Source organism: Heloderma suspectum, chromosome 3 (assembly GCF_057233095.1).
Source record: "Heloderma suspectum isolate Gila_16-S chromosome 3, 16-S_ref, whole genome shotgun sequence".
NCBI lineage: Eukaryota > Metazoa > Chordata > Lepidosauria > Squamata > Helodermatidae > Heloderma > Heloderma suspectum.
This window is the reverse complement of record NC_139460.1, coordinates 325,493,772-325,517,831: the sequence shown is the minus strand read 5'-3', so window position 1 is coordinate 325,517,831 and position 24,060 is coordinate 325,493,772. Positions and strand designations below refer to the sequence as shown.

The window sequence follows — 24,060 nt, the reverse complement described above, 5'->3', positions numbered from 1 at the left end:
CTCAGTTCCTCAGACTGCCTTCCTGAAAACATCATCAGTTCAGGCACAGGTAACTGTCCTATATCTTCTGCAGTGAAGACTGATGAAAAGAATTCATTCAGCTTCTCTGCAATCTCCTTGTCCCCCTTCAGTATTCCTGTAACTCCGTTGTCATCCAGTGGTCCAACTGCCTCCCTAGCTCGTTTTCTGCTTCTGATATATTTAAGGAAATCTTTACTGTTGGCCTTGATGTTGTTAGCGATAGGCTCTTCAAAATGTTTTTTTCCCCATCTTTTATTGTCTGCTTGCAAGCTTGTGCTCCCTTTTGCTTTCCTCACTTGGGCAAGACCTCCATTTTCTGAAGGAAGCGCTCTTCTCTCTACTAGCTCCCTTGGCACTGCTCGTTAACCATGCCGGCAACCTCTTGGACTTGAAAGCGGAAGCAGCAGCAGCAGTGAAGCCAAATCTCGCCCTCTGGGTGCTCCATAGCTGCTACAGAAGTCATTGTTTTTTGGTTAAAAAAAACTGGAGGGTGGTGAGGGCTGCACTGGGGGCAGGAACCACATGTGATCTTCAGGCCAAGTGTTTCCCACCCCTACCCTATAGCCAGTGCTAATCTTTCACAAACAACAGTAAAACTTGAAAGCCTCATTATCACCTCATCCATTTGGCAGAGCAAAGCGGGTCTGTCAATTATCCTGGCACTCCAGCAGATGACATCACCCTCCTGCTCCCCAAAAATCCTGGAACTCTTCTCCCCCATATTCTCCCCCCAGAACACATCTGCACTGCACCCTGCTGTTTGGGCAGGGGACGGGGGAGAGTGTGAGAGCAACACACTTAAGACAAGACACAGTATTCACATATATCAAAGGGAGTGGGGAGACATGGGGAATAGTTTTAGCAGTTATACTTTGCAGAATGCGTTCTCCCTTTGCAGTGCTCTGTCCTGGTACCCCCAGTTCTCAGATTGCAGTGGGGTTGTGTTTTAATGCTTAACCCCCTATGTATGTTGTGAGGCCACACTGTTTTGTGCAAAGGGCTCCATGCATGCAATTCCCCCATCACCAAAGCTCCCCTTTTTGAGCTCTAAGTGTACATGACATGGGGCCAGACAGATACAGCTCCATACGCACCCCGTGCACCCTGACACCCAAGTGATGGTCTCCCTGTGTGGGCGTTAGATACCAATGGAGGCGTGCTGTGAATTGGATTTTGATTTCTGCCATGTCCTATACTTTGTTAGGGCCATGTGGGCAGGGCCATCAACGTGAGGGCAGTTAAGATGCTGAACTGCAGACTGGAAGGTCGGTAGGTCAGCAGTTCGAGAGCCGAGTGCTGCGTGACGGAGTGAGCTCCCGTCTTCAGTCCCAGCTTCTGCCAACCTAGCAGTTCGAAAGCAAGAAACTGCAAGTAGAGAAATAGGTGCCGCCTCGGCGGGAAAGGTAACAGCGCTCCGTGCACCTCGGTGTTCAGTCATGCCGGCCACATGACCACGGAAGCGTCTTCGGACAGCGCTGGCTCTTCGGCTTAGAAACGGGGATGAGCACCGCACCCTAGAGTCGGACACGAGTGGTTGGGGACACCTTTGCCTTTTTACTGAAGTCAGTGAAGGAAAGTCAATGGGAAGTCAGTGGGAAGGAAATCTTTTGTGTCCGGTCTGGGGCTTCCGTAAAGCCCCATGCCATCGATGGGGACATGCCCATGGCTCCTCCCCTGTGCTGCCCATGCCCCACCCACAACTCCACCCCTTCTCAGCCATTCCCTAGAGTCCCTGAGCTGCTCTGCCAGTATAGAAGAACTTCTGCCAAATCCTTGGCTGCTCAGCCAGCGTACCTTTGGTATCTGACTGCGTCCTGAGATCACTGCAGGGAACGGTATTCTTCCAGAATAATCAATCATGGTTAACCTATGGAATTCACTACCACATGATGCGGTGATGGCCACCAATCTGGATGGCTTTACAAGGGGGTTAGACAAATTCATGGAGGATAAGGCTGTTGGCGGCTATTGGAAGTGGTATGCCTGTGTACACCAGTTGCTGGGGAACTTGGGTGGGAGGGTGCTGTTGCACTCATGTCCTACGTGTGGGCTTCCCACAGGCAGCTGGTTGACCGCTGTGTAAAGAGACTGTTGGACTAGGTGGACCTTTGATCTGATCCAGCATGGCTCTTCTTATGTTCTCAACCATCATCTGGGATGTGTTTGTGTGTAATGGTGACTCTCCTTTCCCTAAGACCACCCCATCTCCTGCCTTGTAAACAATTCCCGATTCAGCAATGGAAGCAAAACATACACCAGAAAGACAATTCTGCTGGATTTTCTCTTGCAAGACTTAACTTAACCTTCCCCAATCTGGCAGTCTCCAGATGTGCTTGGACTACAACTCCCATCACCATCAGTGGGCATGCTGGCTGGGGATGATGGGCATTGTACAGGCTTAAGTTCATACTTGTGCATACTGCTCTTAGCTGGTGGCTGCCACTCCAAGCCTGGTGGGAGTACATTACCAGCAGCAGGCGCCCTTCAGAATCTGGCCCACCATCCCATCAACCTGAGGGTTGCCCAAAGCTGTGAAAGCTGCACCTCCCCGGATCAAAAGCAAACAAGCAGCCGGCCCTGCCGCTCCACCTCACCGGCAAGGCGCTCGCTTCGCCCCAGCAGCAGCGCCCCGCCAGGGCCGGCCTGCTGCGAGTTACGCCAAGTGCGCAGCTCTCTGGGAACGGAAGAAGCGGGGATGCAGGAACGGCTGGACCACTCCGCCCTGGCGCATCCTCCCAGGGGCGGCTTGTCCCGCGCCGCTCGCCTGTCACGGGGCGCTGGGATGACTGCCGCCTCCCGAAGCTGCGCAGTCATCGCCGCCTGTTACATAACCCGGGCACTGAAGTAATGAATGGGCGAACCCCCCCCCGCCCCATCCGCTCCCTTTCTAGGCACAAACTCCGTCCGCGCTCCGCGCTAACTCCTCGTTGCCCTGGTCCGGCCGCTTCGGTGGAGGGGCGGGGAGCCCCACCTGTCCGCCGCCCCGCCGGAGCCGCCTCCTTCCGCTCCGGCCCTACCGCCCGGTCTCCCTCCCGGCCGCGATCTGGCCGGCTCCGCCGGGGCTCCTTTAAGGCAGGCGGGCGACGGGGGCGGAGCGAGGCGAGAAGGGAACAAACCGAGCCACGCGCCGGGCGCCTCCGCGCGAGCAGAGCCGGGCCGAGTGGCGCAGAGGCTGGGGGGGCCGGGGGCCGCCGGGCGGAGAAGGGCTGCGGGAGGGGCCGCGATCCGGCCGCGAGAAGGCGGGGGGGCGGGGACAGTGAGGGGGGGCCGGGCAGCCGAAGAAGGCGACCGCGGAAAAGTTTTTTGGGAGGGGGGAGAGGAAACAGGGGTGTTGGGGGGAAGTAGGAAGCAGCGAGCGCAGCTGGGTAGGGAGTTGGCTGTTGGGCGGGAGGGTCCCGGGAGAATTGGGGGGGGCGTTCGGCGGGCTGCAAGTTGGCGAAGGTGCCCCGGTGAAGAGAAGGGCCGAAGGAGCGCGGACTCGGGGAAGGGGGCGCTCCGGCGAAGGGGGGTGCAGGGAGAAGTCGGGGCGGAGCAGGGGCATCCAGGGGGCCGCTCGGGGCCCAGCCGTCGGAAGAGGAAGGCGGCCCGGGCTCCGACCGCCGCGGCGGAGGCGGTTTGGCGCGGGGCGCGCGGGGCGCCTGAGCCGGGCGGCGGCGGCGGTGCGGGCCCGCGGGGCGCTCTGCTGCCAGGAGGCGCTGGGGCTCGGGCGGGGCGTCGAGGAGGCGGGGGGCTTGGCCGTCGCGGTCCAGGAGCGGGGCTGGGGCGCCGGCGTGCAGGAGGAGGCCCTGCGCTGGGGCGTGCAGGAGGGCAGCCGGCCGCCGCCTGCGGGAGCGGAGGACGGCCCGGCGGCCGGGGCCCCGGCGCAGCAGCAGCAGCCGGCGGAGGAGCGGCGGCGGGGCTGGGCAGAGGGCGAGCGGCGGGCGAGGGCCGCCCGGGCGCCGGCGGGCCAGGTGCAGTGGGCAGGGGCAGGGCGGCCGGCAAGGGGCGCCGGCGTGCAGGAGCGGGCCGGCCGGCGGGGGCCGGAGCGCTGCGGGGTCGAAGAGGAGCAGCCCCCCGGGGGCCAGGAGGGGGCGCCGGCCCGCGGGGAGGGGGTGCCTCCGGAGGAAGAGCAGCCCGCCGGGGGCCCGGTTGGCCCCGGCTTGCTGGAGGAGCAGGGGCTCGGCCAGGGGGGGTGGCAGGAGCAAGGCTTGAGCCTGGGGGGCCGCCAGGAGGGAGAGGGGAGGGCTGGGGGGCCGGCGCAGGAGGTGGGCCTGCGCGCCCAGCACCAGCCTCAGGGCGAACGGGATGTGAGCCCGGGGGCCCCCCTTGAGCCCAGCTGGGGGGTCAGGCAGGCAGTGCAGCACTCAGCCTTTCAGGAGGGCGGGGTGGGCCAGGGGGTGCAGGAGGAGGGGGGGCTGAGCCGGGGAGTGCAGGAGGGGCGGCAGGAGCGTGAGGGCTTAGGCTGCGGGGTGCAAGAAGGGGTGGGCAACTCCAGCAGGCTTCAGCCACAGCAGGGGTAGAGGAACACGGGGGGAGTGGATCCGTGGGCACCCCGAAGATTCCCCGGCAGTGGAACGTGGCACGCTGTGGCAGCTGGCTGGCGGACTGGGAGATCCACGGCTGCCCTGGCAACAAGGATCCGGTGTGCTGTGTGGCTCTGGCGTGCTGTGTGGCCGTCACCGCTTCCCTTTGCAGCAGGGACTGCTGGGGGTTCTGTACAGGTGAACCTGGAAAGGCAGCCTCCGGGCAGTGCCTCGGCACTGTTTGCTGGACGTCTGGGATGCTGCCTGGGCTCTTGTGTCCGTGGGCCTAAAGGCGTGTGGGCCTTGGCTGTACCTGCTTGAGCATTCCGGAGCTTTGTAGCCGTCTCTGTTCCCCACGCATCATGCCAAGGCAACCGTGCCCAGTGAGCGGGCTTGGGCTGTTTCACCAGTGCTGTGCAGCGATGTCTGTTCGCACCTGGTTCCTTTGGAGTGACTTAACCATGTTGTTAACACCTTTCTCCATTCTGCAAGCTTCGTGGTTTAGTCTTGCCAAGCCTTGTTCTTCCTGTGCCAGCGTGCAGAGTTTCCACTCAAAGCCCTAGAAGCTGCACGCACTGCAATACAAGCTGCAGTGTCACCTCGTCTTGCGTGTTTCCGCCTGCTTCTGTCTGGACTGCAACAACAGCTTCCTTCCCTCTGCACTGAATCCAATCACAACCCTAACTGTTGCATGCAGTATGAAGGGCCTGCGGTGTGCTCCGAGCTGAAATGTTGTCTTACCTTGTGCGTCTCCACCTGCATGCCGGGAGGCCTTGCAACTGGACTCTTCACACTGTCTTGTGCTAAGTATCCCTGCCTGGCCCTTTGGATTATTACAGCAGATGCGATGTCTTCCTTGCGTGGAGATCTGTGCCACATCTAATCAGAGACAGTGAACTTGGCTGCATACCTGTTGCTCTGGGCCACAGTTGCATGCACGTTGCTACTCTGCAAACCACAGCAATGTTCCGTCTCTGTCTGCCTGGTTCTTTGAGATTAAAACGGCAACCTTCCCCAAGTAGCTGTCTTGGCATTGTGTAGCCACAAGAGTGCACATCGGGTCTGCCGGTGCGCAGCAGCCAAAGCCGGGGATGCAGTGAGAGGCTGTGTGTGTGTGTGTGTGTGTGTGTGAACAACGCTTGGCCCTCCTGGCATATAAGATCAACAGCGAGCGAGAAAAATAATACAGCCTTGGTACCCACACACTGTAATTCTGGAGTTTATCCCTCCTCTTCTCTTGAGAGGCGACGTGGGAGCCCTGCGACAGACAGAACACAGTGACCGAGGGCAAGAAAGGAAGCATGGGGCCAGCAGGTAAGGAGCTTGGGCTGGGGTGGTGCTGGTGAATGCATCCCCCACTGTATCAAGTTTCTTGCCTTGTTCATTCCTGTTAGAGGAGCTTAGACAACTTGTGACGCTCACCATGCTCTTGTCCGGAGGTTGTTGGTCAGATTAGGTTGATGGAATCCATTCCCAGACTTGGTTTAGGGATGAAGCCAGGTCTGTGGTCGTGAACTGGTGTTCTTAACAATTATATTTGATGAAATGTTGCCTCCACAGTCTTTTCAAAAACAGAACTGCAGTGTGCTCTCAAACGCACACTGTGTAAATCAAACCAGAATATGAAAAAGTTCCAAACATCCATAAATTATATCAGTACAGTAAAACATTCCACATTAACCATTCATTATAAAAATAAGCTGTGTGTGTGTTTCTGTTGGAAGGGGTGGGGGAGACCAGATCTCCTCATATCCCCCAAGCAGTCAGGGCAAGGGAAATCTTCAACTAACAGAGAAAAAATAGAGAAGTTCCAAAACTTCAGTGGTGGCTGATGCGTCTCTGACTTTCTTTAGACCTGACAAGACCTGTGTAAACCTGCATCTCAGGATGATAAAGGATCAGCTTGCCCCTGCAGAATCTGGATTTTGGCATGAGTTTCGATTTAAAATCAGAAACAAAAAAGCAAGTTAGCCCTCCTTGTTGCATGTACAATTAAAAAAAATGGTTGCAGTGCTAACGGTGGAGAATTTTGGTATCTTCGATGCAGGGTTGTTTTTGTTGTTTTTAATAATCCTAGATTTGGGACGTGCCTTTTACAAATATCTTGCCTATATGGTGGGATCATCCACTAACTAATCTTATAGATCCTTTTCCTGACTGCTGTGTGATTACACCAGCTCTGCTCTATACCAAAGGAAGATTCCTGGATAGCTGCCCCTCTGGAAATGGGTGGCTAATCATTCTGGAGGGCTCGAGTGAGTGAGCCAAAACACAGGACCAAATTAGGTGTGATGGGTCAGCCACATTTGTTATTCGCTTGCCTTCCCCATTCACCTCCCCTTGTGCTCTCTCATCCCAGATAGGAGAAAAGTGCCTGTGATGACAGAATGTGAGGAAGGTTTGATTCCCTTCATCCCTGCTCTCCTTCTGATGTAAAACCCAAACTCCTCACTCTCCAGCTTAAATTTGAACAGTGCAAACATGTGAATAAGCAAACATGGGTGCCCTGTCATATCTAGCTTGGCCCAAACCCTGCTAGAGAAGGCAAGAAAATCAACACATTTGGACTCTTGCGATTTGGAGGCAATCTTGAGATTTGAACACCCGTGTTTACTTATTGTGGACATCAATTGCATTGTATTTGCACAACCCCCCATGTAGCTTGTCCGGTTTTTCTGCATAGGGGTGTGTGTGTGTTTTTTCTGTAATGGCTGTCATGGGGAGGGAAAGAGGGAGCATGCCTGTGCCCTTCTAAGCTGCTGGACTCTTTTTACGTGGCTTGGTGGTGTTTCTGAGACTCATGGCCCATCCGTCAGTCTTCGCATGGGGCTGTGGAACAGATGACATGTCTGTATTTAGCTCGCAGATTGATCCAGCTGCCAGCCTCTTTAGCTGGCTCATGTCCTTGGTGGAAAGGGATAAGGGAGGATTAGAATCCATAACCTGGGGCATACTTTGGATATACAGTTAGAGCCAGGAATATTGGAACAAGGATAACTGTTTTGGCAGTTGGCCTCTGTACACCACCACATTGAAGTTGAAAGGAAACACACCCAGATGGGAGTGAAGTCAGGACTTCCTGCTGTAATTCAAGGGGTTTGACAGAAGTGGGGACTAACCATTCAGGAAGTACAGCCAGTGGCATACACACACACCCCCCCCCCCATCGTTGGTGGCTCATATGTAATGGAACAAACCAACATCATTTCAAACTTAAGGATGGCCTTTAACACCTGGATGGAAATCCTTTGCAGTCAATGACTGCCTGGTGTCTGGAACCCATGGACATGACCAATGCTGCATTTCCTCCCTCGAGATGCTTTGCCAGGCCTTTACTGCAGCTGCCTTCAGCTGCTGCTTGTTTGTGGGTCTTTCTGCCTTCAGTCTGGTCTTCAGTAAGTGAAAAGCATGCTCTATTGGGTTCCGATCAGGTGACTGACTGGGCCATTGAAGAACACCCCACTTCTTTGCCTTCAAAAACTCTGGGTCGCTTTTGCTGTTTGTTTTGGGTCATTATCCATCTGCAATATGAAGCGGCGTCCTATCAGTTTGGCAGCATTCGGCTGAATCTGAGCAGAAAGTATAGCCCTACACACTTCAGAATTCATTCTGCTGCTTTTATCAGCAGTCAGGTCTTCAAACGCCAGTGATCCGGTTCCACTGGCAGCCATACACGCCCATGCCATAACACTGCCTCCACCATGTTTGACAGATGATGTGGTATGCTTTGGATCATGAGCTGTTCCTTTCCTTCTCCATACTTTTATCTTATTCCAGAACTGGGCAGGCTTTTTTAGGTGTTTGCTGGCAAAGGCTAATCTGGCCTGTCTGTTCTTGAGCGTTACCAGTGGTTTGCACCTTGTTGTGAAGCCTCTGTATTTACATTCATAAAGCCGTCTCTTGACTGTAGATGTTGACAATGACATGCCTACCTCCGCAAGAGCATTCTTGAACTGGCTAGATGTTGTGAAAGGGTTCCTCTTCACCATGAGCAGCGTTCTGCGGTCATCCACTTTAGTTGTCTTCCGTGGTCTGCCAGGCCTTTTGGTGTTGCTGAGCTTGCCAGTTAATTCCTTCTTTTTCAGGATGTTCCAAACTGTTGTGTTGGCCACTCCCACTGTTTTTGCTATCTCTCTGATGGGTTTATGTTGTTTCCTCAGCCTAATGATGGCCTCCTTCACTCGCATGGATGCCTCTTTGGACCTCATGTTGGGCGTTCCAGTGAACAGCTACCAAATGCAAATGTAACACTCAGAACCACCTCCAGGCCTTTTCTCTGCTTGATTGGTCATGGGGTACCCAGGAAACAGGCCACACCTGGCCATGCAGCTGCTTGTCAGCCATTCGTTCCATTACATATGCGCTACCAACCATGGGTGTGTGTGTAAGCCACTGGCTGTACTTTCTGCATGGTTCATGCCCCACTTTTGTCAAACCCCTTGAATTACAGCTGGAAGTCCCGACTTCGCTCCCATCTGGGTGTGTTTCCTTTCAACGTCAATGTGGTGGTGTGTTGTTGTTCAGTCATTCAGTCGTGTCCGACTCTTCGTGACCCCATGGACCACAGCACGCCAGGCCTTCCTGTCCTGCGGTCTCTCCTGGAGCGTGCTCAAGTTCATATTCATTGCATTGGTGATGCTATCTAGCCATCTCATCCTCTGCCGTCCCCTTCTCCTTTTGCCTTCAGTCTTTCCCAGCATCAGGGTCTTTTCCAGAGAGTTTTCTCTTCACATTAGGTGGCCAAAATATTTGAGCTTCAGCTTCACGATCTGTCCTTCCAATGAGCACTCAGGGTTGATTTCCTTTAGGATGGACTGATTTGTCCTCCTTGCAGTCCAGGGGACTCGTAAGAGTCTTCTCCAGCACCACAGTTCGAAAGCATCAATTCTTCGGCGCTCAGCCTTCCTTATAGTCCAGCTCTCACAGCCATACGTTACTACTGGGAAAACCATAGCTTTGATTAGACGGACCTTTGTTGGCAAGGTGATGTCTCTGCTTTTTACTATGCTGTCTAGGTGTGCCACAGCTTTCCTCCCAAGGAGCAAGCGTCTTTTAATTTCATGGCTACAGTCACCGTCTGCGGTGATCTTGGAGCCCAAGAAAATAAAATCTGTCACAGCTTCCATTTCTTCCCCGTCTATACTCCAGGAAGTGATGGGGCCAGATGCCATGATCTTCGTTTTTTTAATGTTGAGTTTCAAACCAGCTTCTGCACTCTCCTCTTTCACCCTCAACAAGAGGCTCTTGAGATCCTCTTCACTTTCTGCCATTAAGGTGGTATCGTCTGCATGTTGGAGGTTGTTGATATTTCTCCCGGCAATCTTAATTCCGACCTGTGATTCATCCAACCTGGCGTTTCTCATGAAGTACTCTGCATATAAGTTAAATAAGCAGGGCGACAGTATGCAGTACTCCTTTCCCAATTTTGAACCAGTCGGTTGTTCCATGTCCGGTTCTTACTGTTGCTTCTTGACCCTCGTACAGGTTTCTCAGGAGACAGGTAAGGTGGTCTGGTACTCCCATCACTTTAAGAGTTTGCCACAGTTTGTTGTGATCCACACAATCAAAGGCTTTAGCGTAGTCAATGAAGCAGAAATAGACATTTTTCTGGAATTCTCTTGTTTTCTCCATGATCCAGCAAATGTTGGCGATTGGATCTCTAGTTCCTCTGCCTCTTCGAAACCCAGCTTGTACTTCCGGTAGTTCTCGGTTCGCATACTGCTGAAGCCTAGGTTGTAGGATTTTGAGCATCACCTTGCTGGCATGTGAAATGAGCGCAATTGTGCGGTAGTTTGAACACTCTTTGGCGTTGCCCTTCTTTGGCATTGGAATGTAAACTGACCTTTTCCAGTCTTGCGGCCACTGTTGAGTGTTCCAAATTTGTTGGCATATTGAGTGCAGCACTTTAACAGCATCATCTTTTAGGATTTTAAATAGCTCAGCTGGAATACTGTCATCTCCACTAGCTTTGTTGTTAGTAATGCTTCCTAAGGCCCACTTGACTTCACTCTCGAGGATGTCCGGCTCAAGTTCAGTGACCGCACTATCATGGCTATCAGGGACATTCAGATCTTTCCTGTATAGTTCTTCTGTGTATTCTTTCCACCTCTTCTTAATCTCATTTGCTTCTGTTAGGTCCCTGCGTTCTTGGTCTTTTATCATGCCCATCTTTGCACAAAACGTTCCCTTGAGATCTCCGATTTTCTTGAAAAGATCTCTAGTCTTTCCCACTTTATTGTTTTCCTCGATTTCTTTGCATTGTTCATTTAAGAAGGCCTTCTTCTGTGGTGGTGTACAGAGGCCAACTGCCCAAACAGTTATTCTTGTTCCAATATTTCTGGCCCTGACTGTATAGGCAATTGGGAGCAGTGATTTTCTACTCATCCCGAAATGACCTGGAGTTAGGGGTGCGCAGTGAGGTAGCCAAGTTTGTTGATGACACCGAATCATTTAGGGTGGATAAAACATGAAGGGATTGCAAAGAGCTCTGAAAGGATCTCTCCAAACTGGGAGAATGGGCATCAAAATAGTAAATGTAGTTCAGTGTAAACAAAAGTAACGTGATTCCCGTTGCAGCAAAAAATCCCAACTTCCATATACATTGATGGGATCTTGAGAAGAGAAAACTGAGGGGAGACAGGATAGCGCTCTTCAAGTACTTGAAAGGTTGTCACAGAGAGGAAGGCCAGGATCTCTTCTCTATCATCCCAGAGTGGAGGACGCGGAATAGTCGGAGCAATACGCCAATGGGACCCATTCCCTAGGGAGGTGGTGGGCTCACACACTGGAGGCATTCAAAACAAGGCTGGACAGCCACCTGTCAGGGATGCTCTGACTTGGATTCCTGCATTGAGCAGGGGGTTGGACTCGATGGCCTTGTAGGCCCCTTCCAACCCTACTATTCTATGATCTGAGCTGGCAGGGACTGACTAGGGAAAGCATCCTGATGTTGTGTCAACCTACTATGCAGTTGCTGTGAAAAAAAGGTAAATTCCATGGTGTGGGGATCATTAAGGCAAGGAATTGACAAGAAACCTGCTAATATCATCCTGCCCTTATACAAATCTATGGTGCAACTGCACTTAGAATACTGTGTGCAGTTCTGATCCCTGCACCTCCAAAAAGATATTGTTGCAGAAAAGGGCAACCAAAATGGTCAAGAGGCTGGAGTAACTCCCCTAGGAGGAAAGGTTACAACGTTTGGGGCACTTCAGCTTGGAAAACGGTGAGTAAGGAGAGGCATGAGAGATGCTTGTCAAGTTATGCATAATGTGAAGAGAGTGGATAGGGAAACTTTTTCTCCCTCTCTCATAATACTAGAAACCAGGGTCATCCCATTAAGCAGATTGGTGGGAGATTCAGGACAGATGAAAGGAAGTCCTGGCACATAGTTAAACTTTGGGATTCACTACCACAAATGTAGTCTTGGATAGAGATGTAACATTTCCAGAAATTTTGAAGCCATGGGGAGAGAAACATTTTTCCTGTTTTTTTCTGGAAAAAATGGAAATCTGGGGGGAAATGGAAAAATAAGCAATACTTTTTTTAGCACTCTTTCCAGATCTAAAGTCTCTTTGTTCCTTCAGGACAGCCTTCCCCAACCTGGTGCCCTCCAGATATTTTGGACCTCGGCTTCTATCAGCCTCAGACAGCATGGTCAATGGTCAGGAATGCTGGGCACTGTAGTCCAAAACATCCAGAGGGCATGACGTTGAGGAAGGCCTCTTTAGAAATGTAAAGCAGCCTTTATGTTCTTGAAGTTATATTATGTATAACATAGTTTGCTTATAAAGTTATCATTATATTTCAGAACTTTAAAAAGTGAACTCAGTAAATTTGTAATTATTGTCTGAATAAACTATACTTTAAAATTTTAATATGCCCAACATGATTAATTTTATGAGCAAACCAAGTTATACATATTTTAGGTTTCTAGTTTATGTCTGACAAGAAGGAACTTCAGCAAGTAGTCCGCAGAGGAAGGTAAGTCCGGTAACACAGGACTCTGTAGAACAAAATCCAAACTGTCAAGAATGTATATTTTCTTCCATATTATGATATGGTGACTCTGTTCACATGTTGGGGAACTGAGCATGACTTGGAACATCCCAAAATGTTTATCGGTAATAGATACATTGGATCAATAATTTTAATAAGAAATGGAAGAAATAACTATGCTGAAAATCTTACAGAGAGGATTAAAAAACATTTTTCCTCATGGCTTCGTTATTTCCAGACATTTTATATCTCTAGTCTTTCTATTAAAGTCTTCTTATTACATAGTGTTTGTTTGTTTATTTAATTATTTATAACCTTTGTATCCCACCCTATATCATTCAGGGCGGTGTACAGATAAAACCAATTTAAGTAGTATAAAACCATAAATAATTTAAACCACTAAAAACATATTAAACCATTAAACAAGTTAATACCAGTGAAAATCTTAAACAGTAAAATAGTTAAAACAGTGTGCTACTTTAGGGAATGCATTTTAGCCCTCAAAGGCTTTGGTAAAAAGCCATGTTTTTACTTGGTGTTGAAATGAAACCAATGTCTGCGCCAATCGGGCCTCCAAGGGGAGGGCATTCCACAACCGGGATGCCACAGCAGAGAAGGCCCTCTTCCACGTCCCACCATAGTGTGTCTCGCACTGGTGGGACGCAGAGGAGGGCCCCTCCAACAGATCTCAATCCTCGGGCAGGCATATATAGGGGGAGGCACTCCCTCAAATATCGAGGTCCCAAGCCGCTTAAGGCTTTAAATGTCATCACCAAAACCTTGAATTCTGACTGGGAGTGTATTGGCAGCCAGTGCAATTCCTTTAAAACTGATGTTATATGGTTTTTATGAGGTGTTCCAGTCAGTAGTCTAGCTGCTGCATTTTGCACTAGCCGCAACTTCCAAGTCGTCTTCAAGGGCAGCCCCACGTAAAGAGCATTGCAGTAGTCTAATCGGGAAGTCACCAGTGCATGTACCACTGTAGCTAAGTCATCCCTGTCCAGGAAAGGCCGTAGCTGGCGGATCAGCCGAAGCTGGGCCCAAGTACTCCACGCCACGGAGTCCACCTGGGGCTCCAGTGACAGGGGTGGATCTAGGAGTACTCCCAAGCGACGCACCTGCTCCTTCAGGGGGAGTGCAACCCCTTCCGGGACAGGTTGCTTACCCAATTCCTGGACTCGGGAACCACCAAGTTTTTTCTAAACTCAATTGCCACGGGTTGGGTAGGTGGGTCAGATTTTCAGGGGGACCCCAGCTGAGGAGGGAAGGGTTAATCCTCCCCTCCCCATGTATTGCAACCCCCCGCAGAAGATCAGACTCCCCTCCCCGCCCCGCCCCGCCCCGCCCCCACTCCAGGGAGTGGCAATGAAGCTGAGGATAAACACTTTCTTGGCTGCCAGCTAAGTTGTTTCCTAAGTTTCATTTCCATATAGGGGATGGAGTTGCAATTTGGGAGGGAAGGGTTAACTCTCCCCTCAAGTGCCCTGTGACCCCCCCCCCAAATCACCCCCATGTGGCAATTAAACTTGGGGGGACGGACATCTGTTGATGCCAAAGGAAGCTTTTCGGGGGCGTGATTGGGATGAGAAATTAATTGGCTGGCTTTGCCTTGTGTGTAAATGTAAATAGATCCTAGTAATTATTTCTAAATTTGCATACATAAATTTAAATTAGCATATGAACATTTTATGCAGATTTTTGTCTTACGGGCCTGGGCCCCACATCTTTTGAGCGCCTGCCAATGCCCCAGCATTCCCCTCTGACAGTCTTTGTGTCCTGCTGGTGTTCTGAAAGCACCTGGCTAGTCAGCGTGGGAACTGGGGCGCTAGAGCAGGAGACCGTCTGCCTGATCAAGCAGGGGCTCTTATGGCGGAGAAGTCAGTGGCTATTTGCCTTGATGACTCAAGCGAACCTCCGTGTCCGGAGAGACAGCGTATCTCTGAACACCATTTGCTGGGGTTGGTGGAGGAGCAAGAGAGGCCTGACTGCCTTCAAGCTCTCCATGTGGGCTTCCTGGAGACTGGGCTGGGCACCGTAAGACCGGGTAGGGAACCTCCGGCCCTAATCTGGCCTGCAGAAGCTAACCATGCAGCCTGCGGAGGCTTGGGGCCCTGTTGCAGGCTCCTCCCTCTTCCCAAGCCTCTTCCTTGGGCCTGGGGGCTTGGGAGGATGCAGGCAGAGGAAACCCTTGTTATCTCCAATCTGTGATTGGAGATAACAAGGGGATTCCATTGGGGGGGAGGGGGAGCAAATCCAGCTCAACATACTGGCCTCCCACAATAGGGGAATCCGGTGATCAGTAAAGCAGGATGTTCAAGTAGATCAGTTGCTGGCTGGGGATGATGGGAGTTGTAGCCCAATACATCTGGAGTGCACCAGCTTGGGGAGGGTTGGATTAGCTGGGCCTTGAGCAAGGCTCTTATTATATGCACGGTATCAGCAGTGTTGTGCTGACTGCCTTTCCAGGGAACTTGCCACCCATCTGTCGATGAGTTGCTGGTACGCGTCTGAGCTGCTCCCCCAGCCTGCCTGAAAGCTGTGCTCGGCCAGCCCTGGCCTGGCTTGGCTTCTCAAGGCTCTGTTCCTGGCCACAGCTGGCTGAGATAAGCCGTGTTCCCTGCCTGGCCTGGATGCCTTAAAAAAGAAACAATCGGTGAGGGAGGAAAGGGCTCATTTATTAGCCGTGGAGATAATTGGATTCAGTTGTGTTAAGGCTGGGCTGTTCTATTGCTAATCGCTCCCTGGTGATAAGCAAGTTTGCAAGCAGCCAGGCCAGGCTGGAGAGGGTGGGTGGAGCATTGCCCCCTTTTGCCTGCTGGAGGCACTGTTCTTTGAATGGGGCAGACATTCAGCTGGAGAAGCCTTTCCTGATATGGAGATATAATGACAGCTGCTGCCTGCATCGGCTGGATTTGCGCCTGCGCTGCTTAACCTATGTTACTGATCCAAGCCTGGGCTGCAGACTGAGGCATGGGCTGGTGTCATGAGCGGCAAAATATGGAGGCAGGGGTGATGGGGAGGGAAGAGGCCCGGGCTGGGGGAGCCAACAGGTCATCTGCCGAGGAACAGGGCTGTGCCCCGAGGGAATTTGAATGGGCCCGGAGCAATGTCAGGAACCAAATTCACAGTTGTAATTAGTGAAAGAACAGAACAGCCTCCCCACTAGTCAGCGCCCTCCAGAGGCGTAGGGCTACAGGCAGTGGTGTAGTGGAGGCAGGGCTTGCAGGGACGCGGCCCCGGCACTTTGTCATTGGCAGGGACTCTGATGTCATCTACCACCCCCTCAGAATTCCCTGTTCCCTCCGAGCTTATCTGCAATCCTCACTGTAGCTGTGGGGGGAATGAATTTTCCAAGCGATAATATATTGTTCCATGTTGGAATGCAAAGTATTTGGGATGACTTGGTCTGGAATGGGCAATTGAGACCTATTCGCTTTACCAAAGACAGGCTCCTGGTGGAGATGAAAACTCCTAGAACTGGTTTGTTGGTATGGATTGACACAGCGGCCTGAAATTTTTGGACTGCCCTTGGAGACTGTCACAATGAGCTCCTGCATTTCCAAATTTACCACGACACCAGTGTGTGTGTGTGTGTGGTTCAGTCCAGCTGGGTGTGTGGATGTCTCTGTTGGAGGGGGAGGGGGGGAGATACAATGAAGGAGCTTAGGGAACACTAATGGGTACTGTTGGGGTGCTAAGGGAGTGTGCCAGGGGGCTGTTTAAATGAGAAGGAATCTGTCCATGAGGGCTGAATTGGGAGGTTGAAGCTTCCCTTGAATATCATATTTTGAAAACCTAAAATGTTTGTGTTTGAGGGAGCGATTGGGTGAAAGAGATTTTAGCACTTTTCACCCACATTTTTTCTCAGATGTCCAGTTGAAATACCCCTGCCTCACTCTCAGCTGCGCTGTTTTTGGATCCCAGTTGAAGGCTGTATATCTTACATGCTCCTACAATCTTAGAAGGGGGCGTGGCTGTGACCGTCATGAAGAGGCCCTGCACTTCTGGATTTGCCACCACACTACTGGCTACAGGTCCCATAATTCCCCAGCCATGCGGGCCAGGTGATGGGAGTTGTAGTCCTAAGCCTCTGGAGGGCACTGTCTAGAGGGTAGGCTGCCCTACAGAGTAGGAGTGGAATCTTATTGGGTGCGGATGGATCTGAACAGATAGACCGCACTCACGTGAACTTTGCTTTGTAATCCACCCAGAGAGCCGTTTGTTATGGGGCGAATCGAAAAAATAATGGATCACTATACAAACATAGTGGGCCGCGGTGGCTTAGTGGTTAAGACGCTGAACTGCAGACTGGAAGGTTGGCAGGTCAGCAGTTCGAGACCCGAGTGCTGCGTGACGGAGTGAGCTCCCGTCTTCAGTCCCAGCTTCTGCCAACCTAGCAGTTCGAAAGCAAGAAATTGCAAGTAGATAAATAGGTACCGCCTCGGCGGGAAAGGTGACAGCGTTCCGTGCACCTCGGTGTTCAGTCATGCCGGCCACGTGACCACGGAAGCGTCTTCGGACAGCGCTGGCTCTTCGGCTTAGAAACGGGGATGAGCACCGCACCCTGGAGTCGGACACGACTGGTTGGGGACACCTTCACCTTCACCTTCATACAAACACAGAGACATACTGACCTGTCCTGGACTGAGTGAGTCAGTTGGCCCTCCTTGCCCAGCACTGTGCTGTCCACTCTGAATTCATTCATTCATTCATTCATTCATTCAATGTATAACCTGCCTAAATACAAATACTCTAGGTGGGTACAAAGTTAAAAACAGTTTAACAAAAAAGCAACAATAAAAACAACACAGCATAAAAACAGTATATAAGAGTCAACGAAAAGGAAGGAGAGTTCTCGAAAGGGAAGGCCTGCCGGAATAACAGTGTCGTTAATTAACAGTATATAAGAGTCAACGAAAAGGAAGGAGAGTTCTCGAAAGGGAAGGCCTGCCGGAATAACAGTGTCGTTAATTCCTGCTTAAAGACCTTCAGTGAGGTCAGCAGGTGCATTTCAACTGGCAGGTCGTTCCACGGCTGAGGGGTGACAAAGGAAAAGGTCCTCTGGCATGTCGCTGCCAGTCTCACATTAGGCAGGGCTGAGTTCGAATCCAGCCTTGCTTGGCAGCCTGAGCTGATCCTTCCTCTTGGACATACCAGTGACTGAACCTGAGGCCTTCAGGTGCCCTGCCCCCGTGCTCTAGTCCCTCCCCAGGGCAATATCCAGCTGTATACAGGCCATGGGCGCAACAAGCCCGCTGCTCTCCGCTTCTGACTGGCAGCTGATTTCAGGCAAGGAGGCCTTTCCCAGCCCCACTCCGAAAGGTACCTCTTGGGGTTGCTTTATTCCGGGCAGGGGTCGGCCACCCAGTGCCCTCCAGATGTTTCAAATGACAATTCCCAGAATCCTTGGCCACTGGCCATGCTGGCTGGGGGCGGTTGGACTTGTAGTCCAAAACATCTGGAGGGCGCCGGGTTGATCATCAAAAACATCATGTAAAAAGGCCGTTCCCAACCTGGTGCCCTCCGGGTGTGTTGGACTACAGCACCCATCATTTCCAGCCAGCATGGCCATTGGCCATGCTGGCTGAGAATGATGGGTGCTGTAGTCCAACACACCCGGAGGGCACCAGGTTGGGGAAGGGTGATACAGATCGTAACGAAATAGCCATGTAAATGAACGCACGGCTCCACCTCAGTGTTTTCCTTTTTCGCTTTCTGGCAACGGACTTCTTGAGGTAAGATCTGGAGCGGGTTAGAGAGCTCCTGGCTGGTTAGCAGCCCAGTCTTCCGGCCTCGCTTTCTTTTTCTGTGTCTCAGTTTTGGGAGTTCATCCCTGATTAGAAACTCGAATGGGTGAGGGTGCGGAGGAGGAGGAGGAGAGGGAGGCATCTGGCCAGAACCGCTGGGTTCAGGCAGGAGGTGTTTGCGATGGATGTCGTCAGCTGTCCTGAGTGTTTTCTCCACTTCCTCCGCTTCCAGGGACAGGCTGTCCTAAAATGTTCCCAAGCAGCTGGCCTGGCTGCCTGGCAAAGAAGGGCGATAGGGCCAGCTGGCCGTGGGAAACCTACCCTCCCACGGGTCCTGGTTGCTCCAAGGCATCCTCTGCTCCTGAGGGAGCAGGCCGGGGGATGCTGTATCCCTCTTAGCAGCAACAAACCTGTTTCTTGCAGGCTGGGGATGGGCAGGCTTCTACCACAGTTAACTGGGGCATGCAGCATCACATGCCAGCCGGGGGACATCAGAACTGGTGAGTCCTGATAGGCTGTATTTCCCAGGGAGGGGACGTCTCTGCTGTTGAGATCTGGTTGTCTGTTTGTTTAGAATTCTTATTTACTACTTAAATAATGCTGTAACTCCATTTGGCACTTTGCAGCACCTCATAAGCGAAACCAGACAGGTCTCTGCCCCCAGGGAACTTACACTCTAACAATTGGCAGTGGGGGCGATGGCAGAAGCATAGGGAGAGATGAATGTGTAGAAATGCAGTTGCACTGACTGATGCTTGGATACCACGCTTGGATACCATTTCAAGCAAGGACCGAGGGGTAAAAGCCAAAGGCCCAGAGGAAAAGATGGCTATGGATTGGAAGGAAGAGAGAGGTGGCAGGGAGCCTTATCCTGCCACCACTCGCCCAGCCTTTGTGCACCTATTGCTTGTGCCATATTTGCTTATGATCCTGCACAAGTGTGCAGATGTGTGCTTGCAGAGCGCCATGAGCAAACGTGACTGTCAGGACTGGGGCGGCAGCTGCTGTCACAAGCAGCAAAGGGTGGCAGCCGTGGTGATGGTAGGGGCAGAGGCTGGGCCCATTGAGAGGCTGGGCTGTGCACCAAGGCGACTCCTTCTTTGCATCAGGGGTGCAGATCACCCAGCCTTCTGCCATTTCCCAGCAAGCTGCGCTCCCTTTCCCCGATCACCGATTGTTTTGTGGCTTTTGTGCACTTTCTCCATCCTGAAAGGTTGAACTAAGGCTTTGTTATGGGCAGTGAGAGCTTGAAGCTACAATATGCTGGCATTTTTGGTGCCCCCACCCTAATTACCTTCAGCCCCACCCACCACTGGAATGTGCCCCCAAGAGCTTCTCCAAAATGGAATTGGGACCTTGGGCTGCAAGAGGTGGAACCCCCGTGCTCTGCGTCTTGACCACTTACAGACGGGACCGGCCCTCTTTTGGTTAGGCTGTGCTTGCCCCGTCCTGATGCCCCATCCTGCATCTCTTGTTGTGTCACCTGCTTCTCGTTTGGTTACCCTGACTCAAAGGAGCCGTTTCCCTCTCTCCCAAACATGTGGATGCCCTGTCATGCTGGGCTTCGTTGCTTTTTGAGGCCATTCCACACGTCGCCTCTGGGGAGGTGAGAATTGTCTCCTGGGAAACCCAGGCAAGAAAACGGAAAGAGATTTGGCTCCCTTTCTCTTGAGTATGCCAGAAATGGCTAATATGGGCAAACAAGCCAGGGGTTAGGGTGTGTGTGTGTGTGTGTGTGTGTGTGTGACTAGTAACTTGTTTGCAAGGCTGTGCTACCCCCTTTGGTCCTGGTGCCCAGCAGAGAAGAGGCAGATGCAGGAAGGGGACATGCATCCCCACCCTGTGCACAAGACCTTTTATCCAAGGTTAATGAATCTGGAGCATTGCCCCCAACTTGCTTATTTGCAGTCCTGGATCAGAATCCCCACATGTGTTGAAAGGGCAGGAGTAAGGCGCACCCTTTTATTGACCTGGATTTGGCAGCACAATAGAGTAATTACAGCAGGGGTGTTGGACCTCTTTCAGGCCAACGCCGAATAAGAGAAGCTCTCGGGGGCCGCACTCTATTCATTTATTTGTGGTTGTATTCTTTTCTAGAGGTGGGTGGGGCCAAAAACAAAAGGGGTGTGGCCAAGGGGGCATGGTCATCTGGGAAACCCAGGAGGGCAGGATTTAGTCCTGGGCCTGAGGCTCTACACCAGCCTTCCCCAACCTGGTCCCCTCCAGATGTTTTGGATGACAACTCCCAGAATGCTTGCTGGGGCTGATGGGAATTGAAGTCCAAAGCACCTGGAGGGCACCGGATTGGGAGTTAAAGGATAACTAATCTGTGTTAGATTACCTGGAGTGAGCCCCACAGGAATGTAGGACACTGCCGGGTACTGAGTCAGACGTTCAGCCCAGCAAGCCTGCTAGCAGGCCAGTTTGCATGACTGCCGTAGCCCACCGTGGCTTATTTAAATCATGGTGGGGTGTGGTGCTTGCCAGCAGCCATTTTGAATATTCAAGCCGTGACAGGCAATCGCCGTGGCTTATTGTGTGGTGTGAATCTGGCGAGGGTGGCTTGTGCATCAGTTAAACAACCCTCGCATTACCCTAAATCAGCCCTCACTGGGTTTGCACAACACGTCAAGCCACAGTGCCTGCCCGCCGTGGCTTGAACATTCAGAAGGGCTGCCAGCAAGTGCTACAACCCACCTTGAGCTGCGCTGGGCTGCGGTGATTGTGTGATCCCGGTCATTGTGTGCTCTTAACTGGCAGGGGCTCACCAGGGCGTTAACTGGCAGGGGGGGGGGGTTCCTGGCCCTTCCAGAAAGCTGGGGACAGCAGCCCATGAACACGAGGCATTCTCCATGCGAGCGGCGCGTTCGGCCATTGAGCTGGGGCAGGAGTGGGCAGACTTCAGGCTGGTGGGGTCTACTTTGTTTTTTACTAGAACCCTGCGATTACACCAGCCGGATCTGGGTGTGCAAAAGACACACTGTTAGAACAAAAGAATTCTGAGCCCAGGAATTTGTCTTGCGTGAGTCCCAAACCTGAACGGAGCTTACAGTCTGTCCACAGGAAAATCCACGCCTGGGTACCCTGCCAGATCCCCTTATTCCAGCTGTATCATGTAGGGCTGGAGGGGAGTTGTTTTGTTGCTGCTGTCATTAAACAACCAGGAGTGAGAAATCCTCGCGGATCTACTGCAAATTGCCCAGAGATCTACCAGCAGATCCAGGCCTTCCTTCTGCCCACCGCTAGGCTAGGGCCCGTTCTCCCAACTCAGACCTCCGTTTTCTCTGTGAACCTCTAACACCAGGGCTGTTTCCTTTTCTGTTCCACCCCTGCTGGCCGCTAGCCCTTTTTCTGTGCCGCCCCAGAGCCCGGCCTGGCCATCTTTCCTGTTGGTCTTAGCCCCGTGTCATCCTCTGTCTCTCAACCTCTGAGCCAATGTTTATATTTTCACCTCCTGAAGAAGGTGGGGTCGCCCGAGGCCGGGGTGTGTGTGGAGTTTGGGCAGAAGCTTTGGGCATGAGCGACTTGCACGGGGAGAGGAAGGGTGGCAGCTGGTTTCCATTCCAGCGGAAGCTCTCCAGGGAGCAAAATGTGCCAGGTCAGTTTCTGTTCACTTGGGCAAAAAAACGAAAACAAAACAAAACCCAGTCATGATCATACTGGCCTGCCTTATGGGTTTTTTGTTCGATTCATAGGGATAACATAGGTGCAGACTATTACGGACTGTTCTCGTTATTAGTCAGGCAAAACTAAGATCATGGATTTACAGAAGTTGATGTAGAGAGTTTCTTTTTGCCAAATTACTTAGCCAAGATTCTCACTTGATCCTGTTTCTCTCTGCTGCATCTACCTCACAGGGTTGTTGTGAGGATGAAATTGGGTGGGGGAGATGGGAGACCATGCAGGCTGCCTTGAGGTCCCCAGCGGAAGGGTGGTGGGGAAAGCAAGGAGATGAGGGGTGCAGGGTAAGAACTCAAATAATTGTGAATCATTCACACCCTTGCAACTTATGCCTGCCAGCCAAGGGTGTCATGGTAGGGGCAGATACACGGAAGTGAGGTATTTCATCCTCCACCTTCAGTTCTTCATGTGCTGGTGGGGGAATCTTGGCTAATGCATAAAACCTGTATCTCCCCAACCATTCACTTGCACCCAGGGCCAGCTGGTGACTCTGTCCAAGCTTATCAGTGCAATAAGAAAAAATAGCATCTAGGATGGGGAGTGGGGGTGGTGGCAGCTGGCACCAGAAGCAGCAGACAAACGTGCAGGGGAGAGTTAGAGGCATAACATTAAGGACTAGAAGCTTGATGTTCAGGGTGGCTGAAATACTTGAGTTTTGAACTGGGATGTGACCAAACCCCTTCCTCACCATGAACTTGCTAGGAAACCTTGGGCAAGCCGCTGCTCTCTCAGGCTCAACCCCCTCCCCACAGTACAGAGGTGATACTACTGGCCTGCCTTATGGGGTTATTGTGAAGTTCATGGAGATTACATATGTGTGCACCATTTAGTACTATTATCGTTATTGGGCTGGCAAAACAAAGAGAGATTGTGCATTTACGGTAGACTTCCCCAGCCTGATGCGCTGTAGATGTGTTGGACACCGAATGATGGGAGTAAGCCATCTACAGTAGTTCAAGGGAGGCTTTGCTAAAGAAGTGGGTCTCACCCCCCAGAAATTATTTCAAGAAGGACAGTATGTGGCTTGGGAGATGGTGGGCATGGCTGTTCAGGGCATAGCAAACTGCATGGCAGAAGGCAAGGAAATGGGCATGGGAGGTGGAAAAGGGGTTTGACAATAGATGAATTTGTGCAGGAAGTCAAAAGCAAGAGTGGGATGTAAAGAGAGGCAAGGCAAGAAAGCCAGAAAATAGGGGTTGAGAGATATAAAACTGAGGACTAGAAACATTAATGTCATGGAGCATGCCAGGCAGCCAGGCCTATGGATCCAGTGTTTTCTGTCAAAGCCCATATTTTCCAGGCCCCCCTCCTGTTCTGTATCAAATCCTAGCAGCCATCGCTCACCACGATTAAGCTGGCCAGAGTTCTTGGGCCACTGAAATCTCTCTTGTTCACCCTCTTGCAGGCTCTGCGTGACTCGCCTCCATGGACCGTGCTGTGATGAAACCCTTTGTGGCCTCTCAATCCTCTGCCTGAGCTAGACCATAATAGTCTGAAGTAGCTGGGTGCTTAGATCAGTGATCTCGTGTTCTGGGACAAGAAACCCTGGAAAGCTGAAGTGGGGAAGTAGGACGAAAGGGCCGGCCACCCTCCTCCTGCACTGGCTCCTGGGCAGAAAGCAAATGCTGGGACCAGAAACGTCGAAGATGACCCAAGCAACACAGCCTCAGGTAGGGAAACATGCAGGCCGCGAATCAATCATCTGTGTTGAAGTCAAAGTTGCGGCAAGGACCTCTCTTGCAGCCCTGATCCTGTGTGAGTAAGCCTGATCCTGGATTACTCAGAAGTAAGCCCCACTGAGTTCCGTGGGACTCCCAAGTAACTTCGCACAAGACTGCAAACCTCGGTCAGTGTCCCCCAGTCTGGCATCCCATAGGAGCTGTTGCACTACAACTCCCATCACCCTGGGCAGATGGCTGTGGATGATGGAAGCTGTAGTCTGACCCCCAACACCCCCCCAGAGGGCACTATGTTGCAGGGTCCCAGGGCATAGTCTGAAGGCACATGAGGCAGCTACATTGCTGAAGCCAAGCAGGTCTGGGTCTGGTCAGTGCTTGGAGGGGAGACCACCTGGGAGCCATATGTAGCCACCTTGAGTTCCATGATGAAAG

General features: G+C 52.0%; 1 protein-coding gene across 3 annotated transcripts in view; it reads left to right on the top strand.

Annotated features, from left to right (window-relative positions):
- Window positions 1-4,189: 4,189 nt before the first annotated feature.
- TNK2 (tyrosine kinase non receptor 2) overlaps window positions 4,190-24,060 on the top strand; it is a 134,941-nt gene continuing 115,070 nt past the window's right edge. For 2 of the 3 annotated variants that reach the window (XM_084847751.1, XM_084847750.1), the window contains exons 1-2: window positions 4,190-5,837; window positions 23,355-23,619. In XM_084847751.1, the coding sequence (XP_084703877.1) occupies window positions 23,572-23,619 (48 nt within the window). In that variant the 5' untranslated portion in view covers window positions 4,190-5,837; window positions 23,355-23,571. The remainder of the gene's footprint in view (window positions 5,838-23,354; window positions 23,620-24,060) is intronic. The other variant, XM_084847753.1, reaches the window with a different exon arrangement.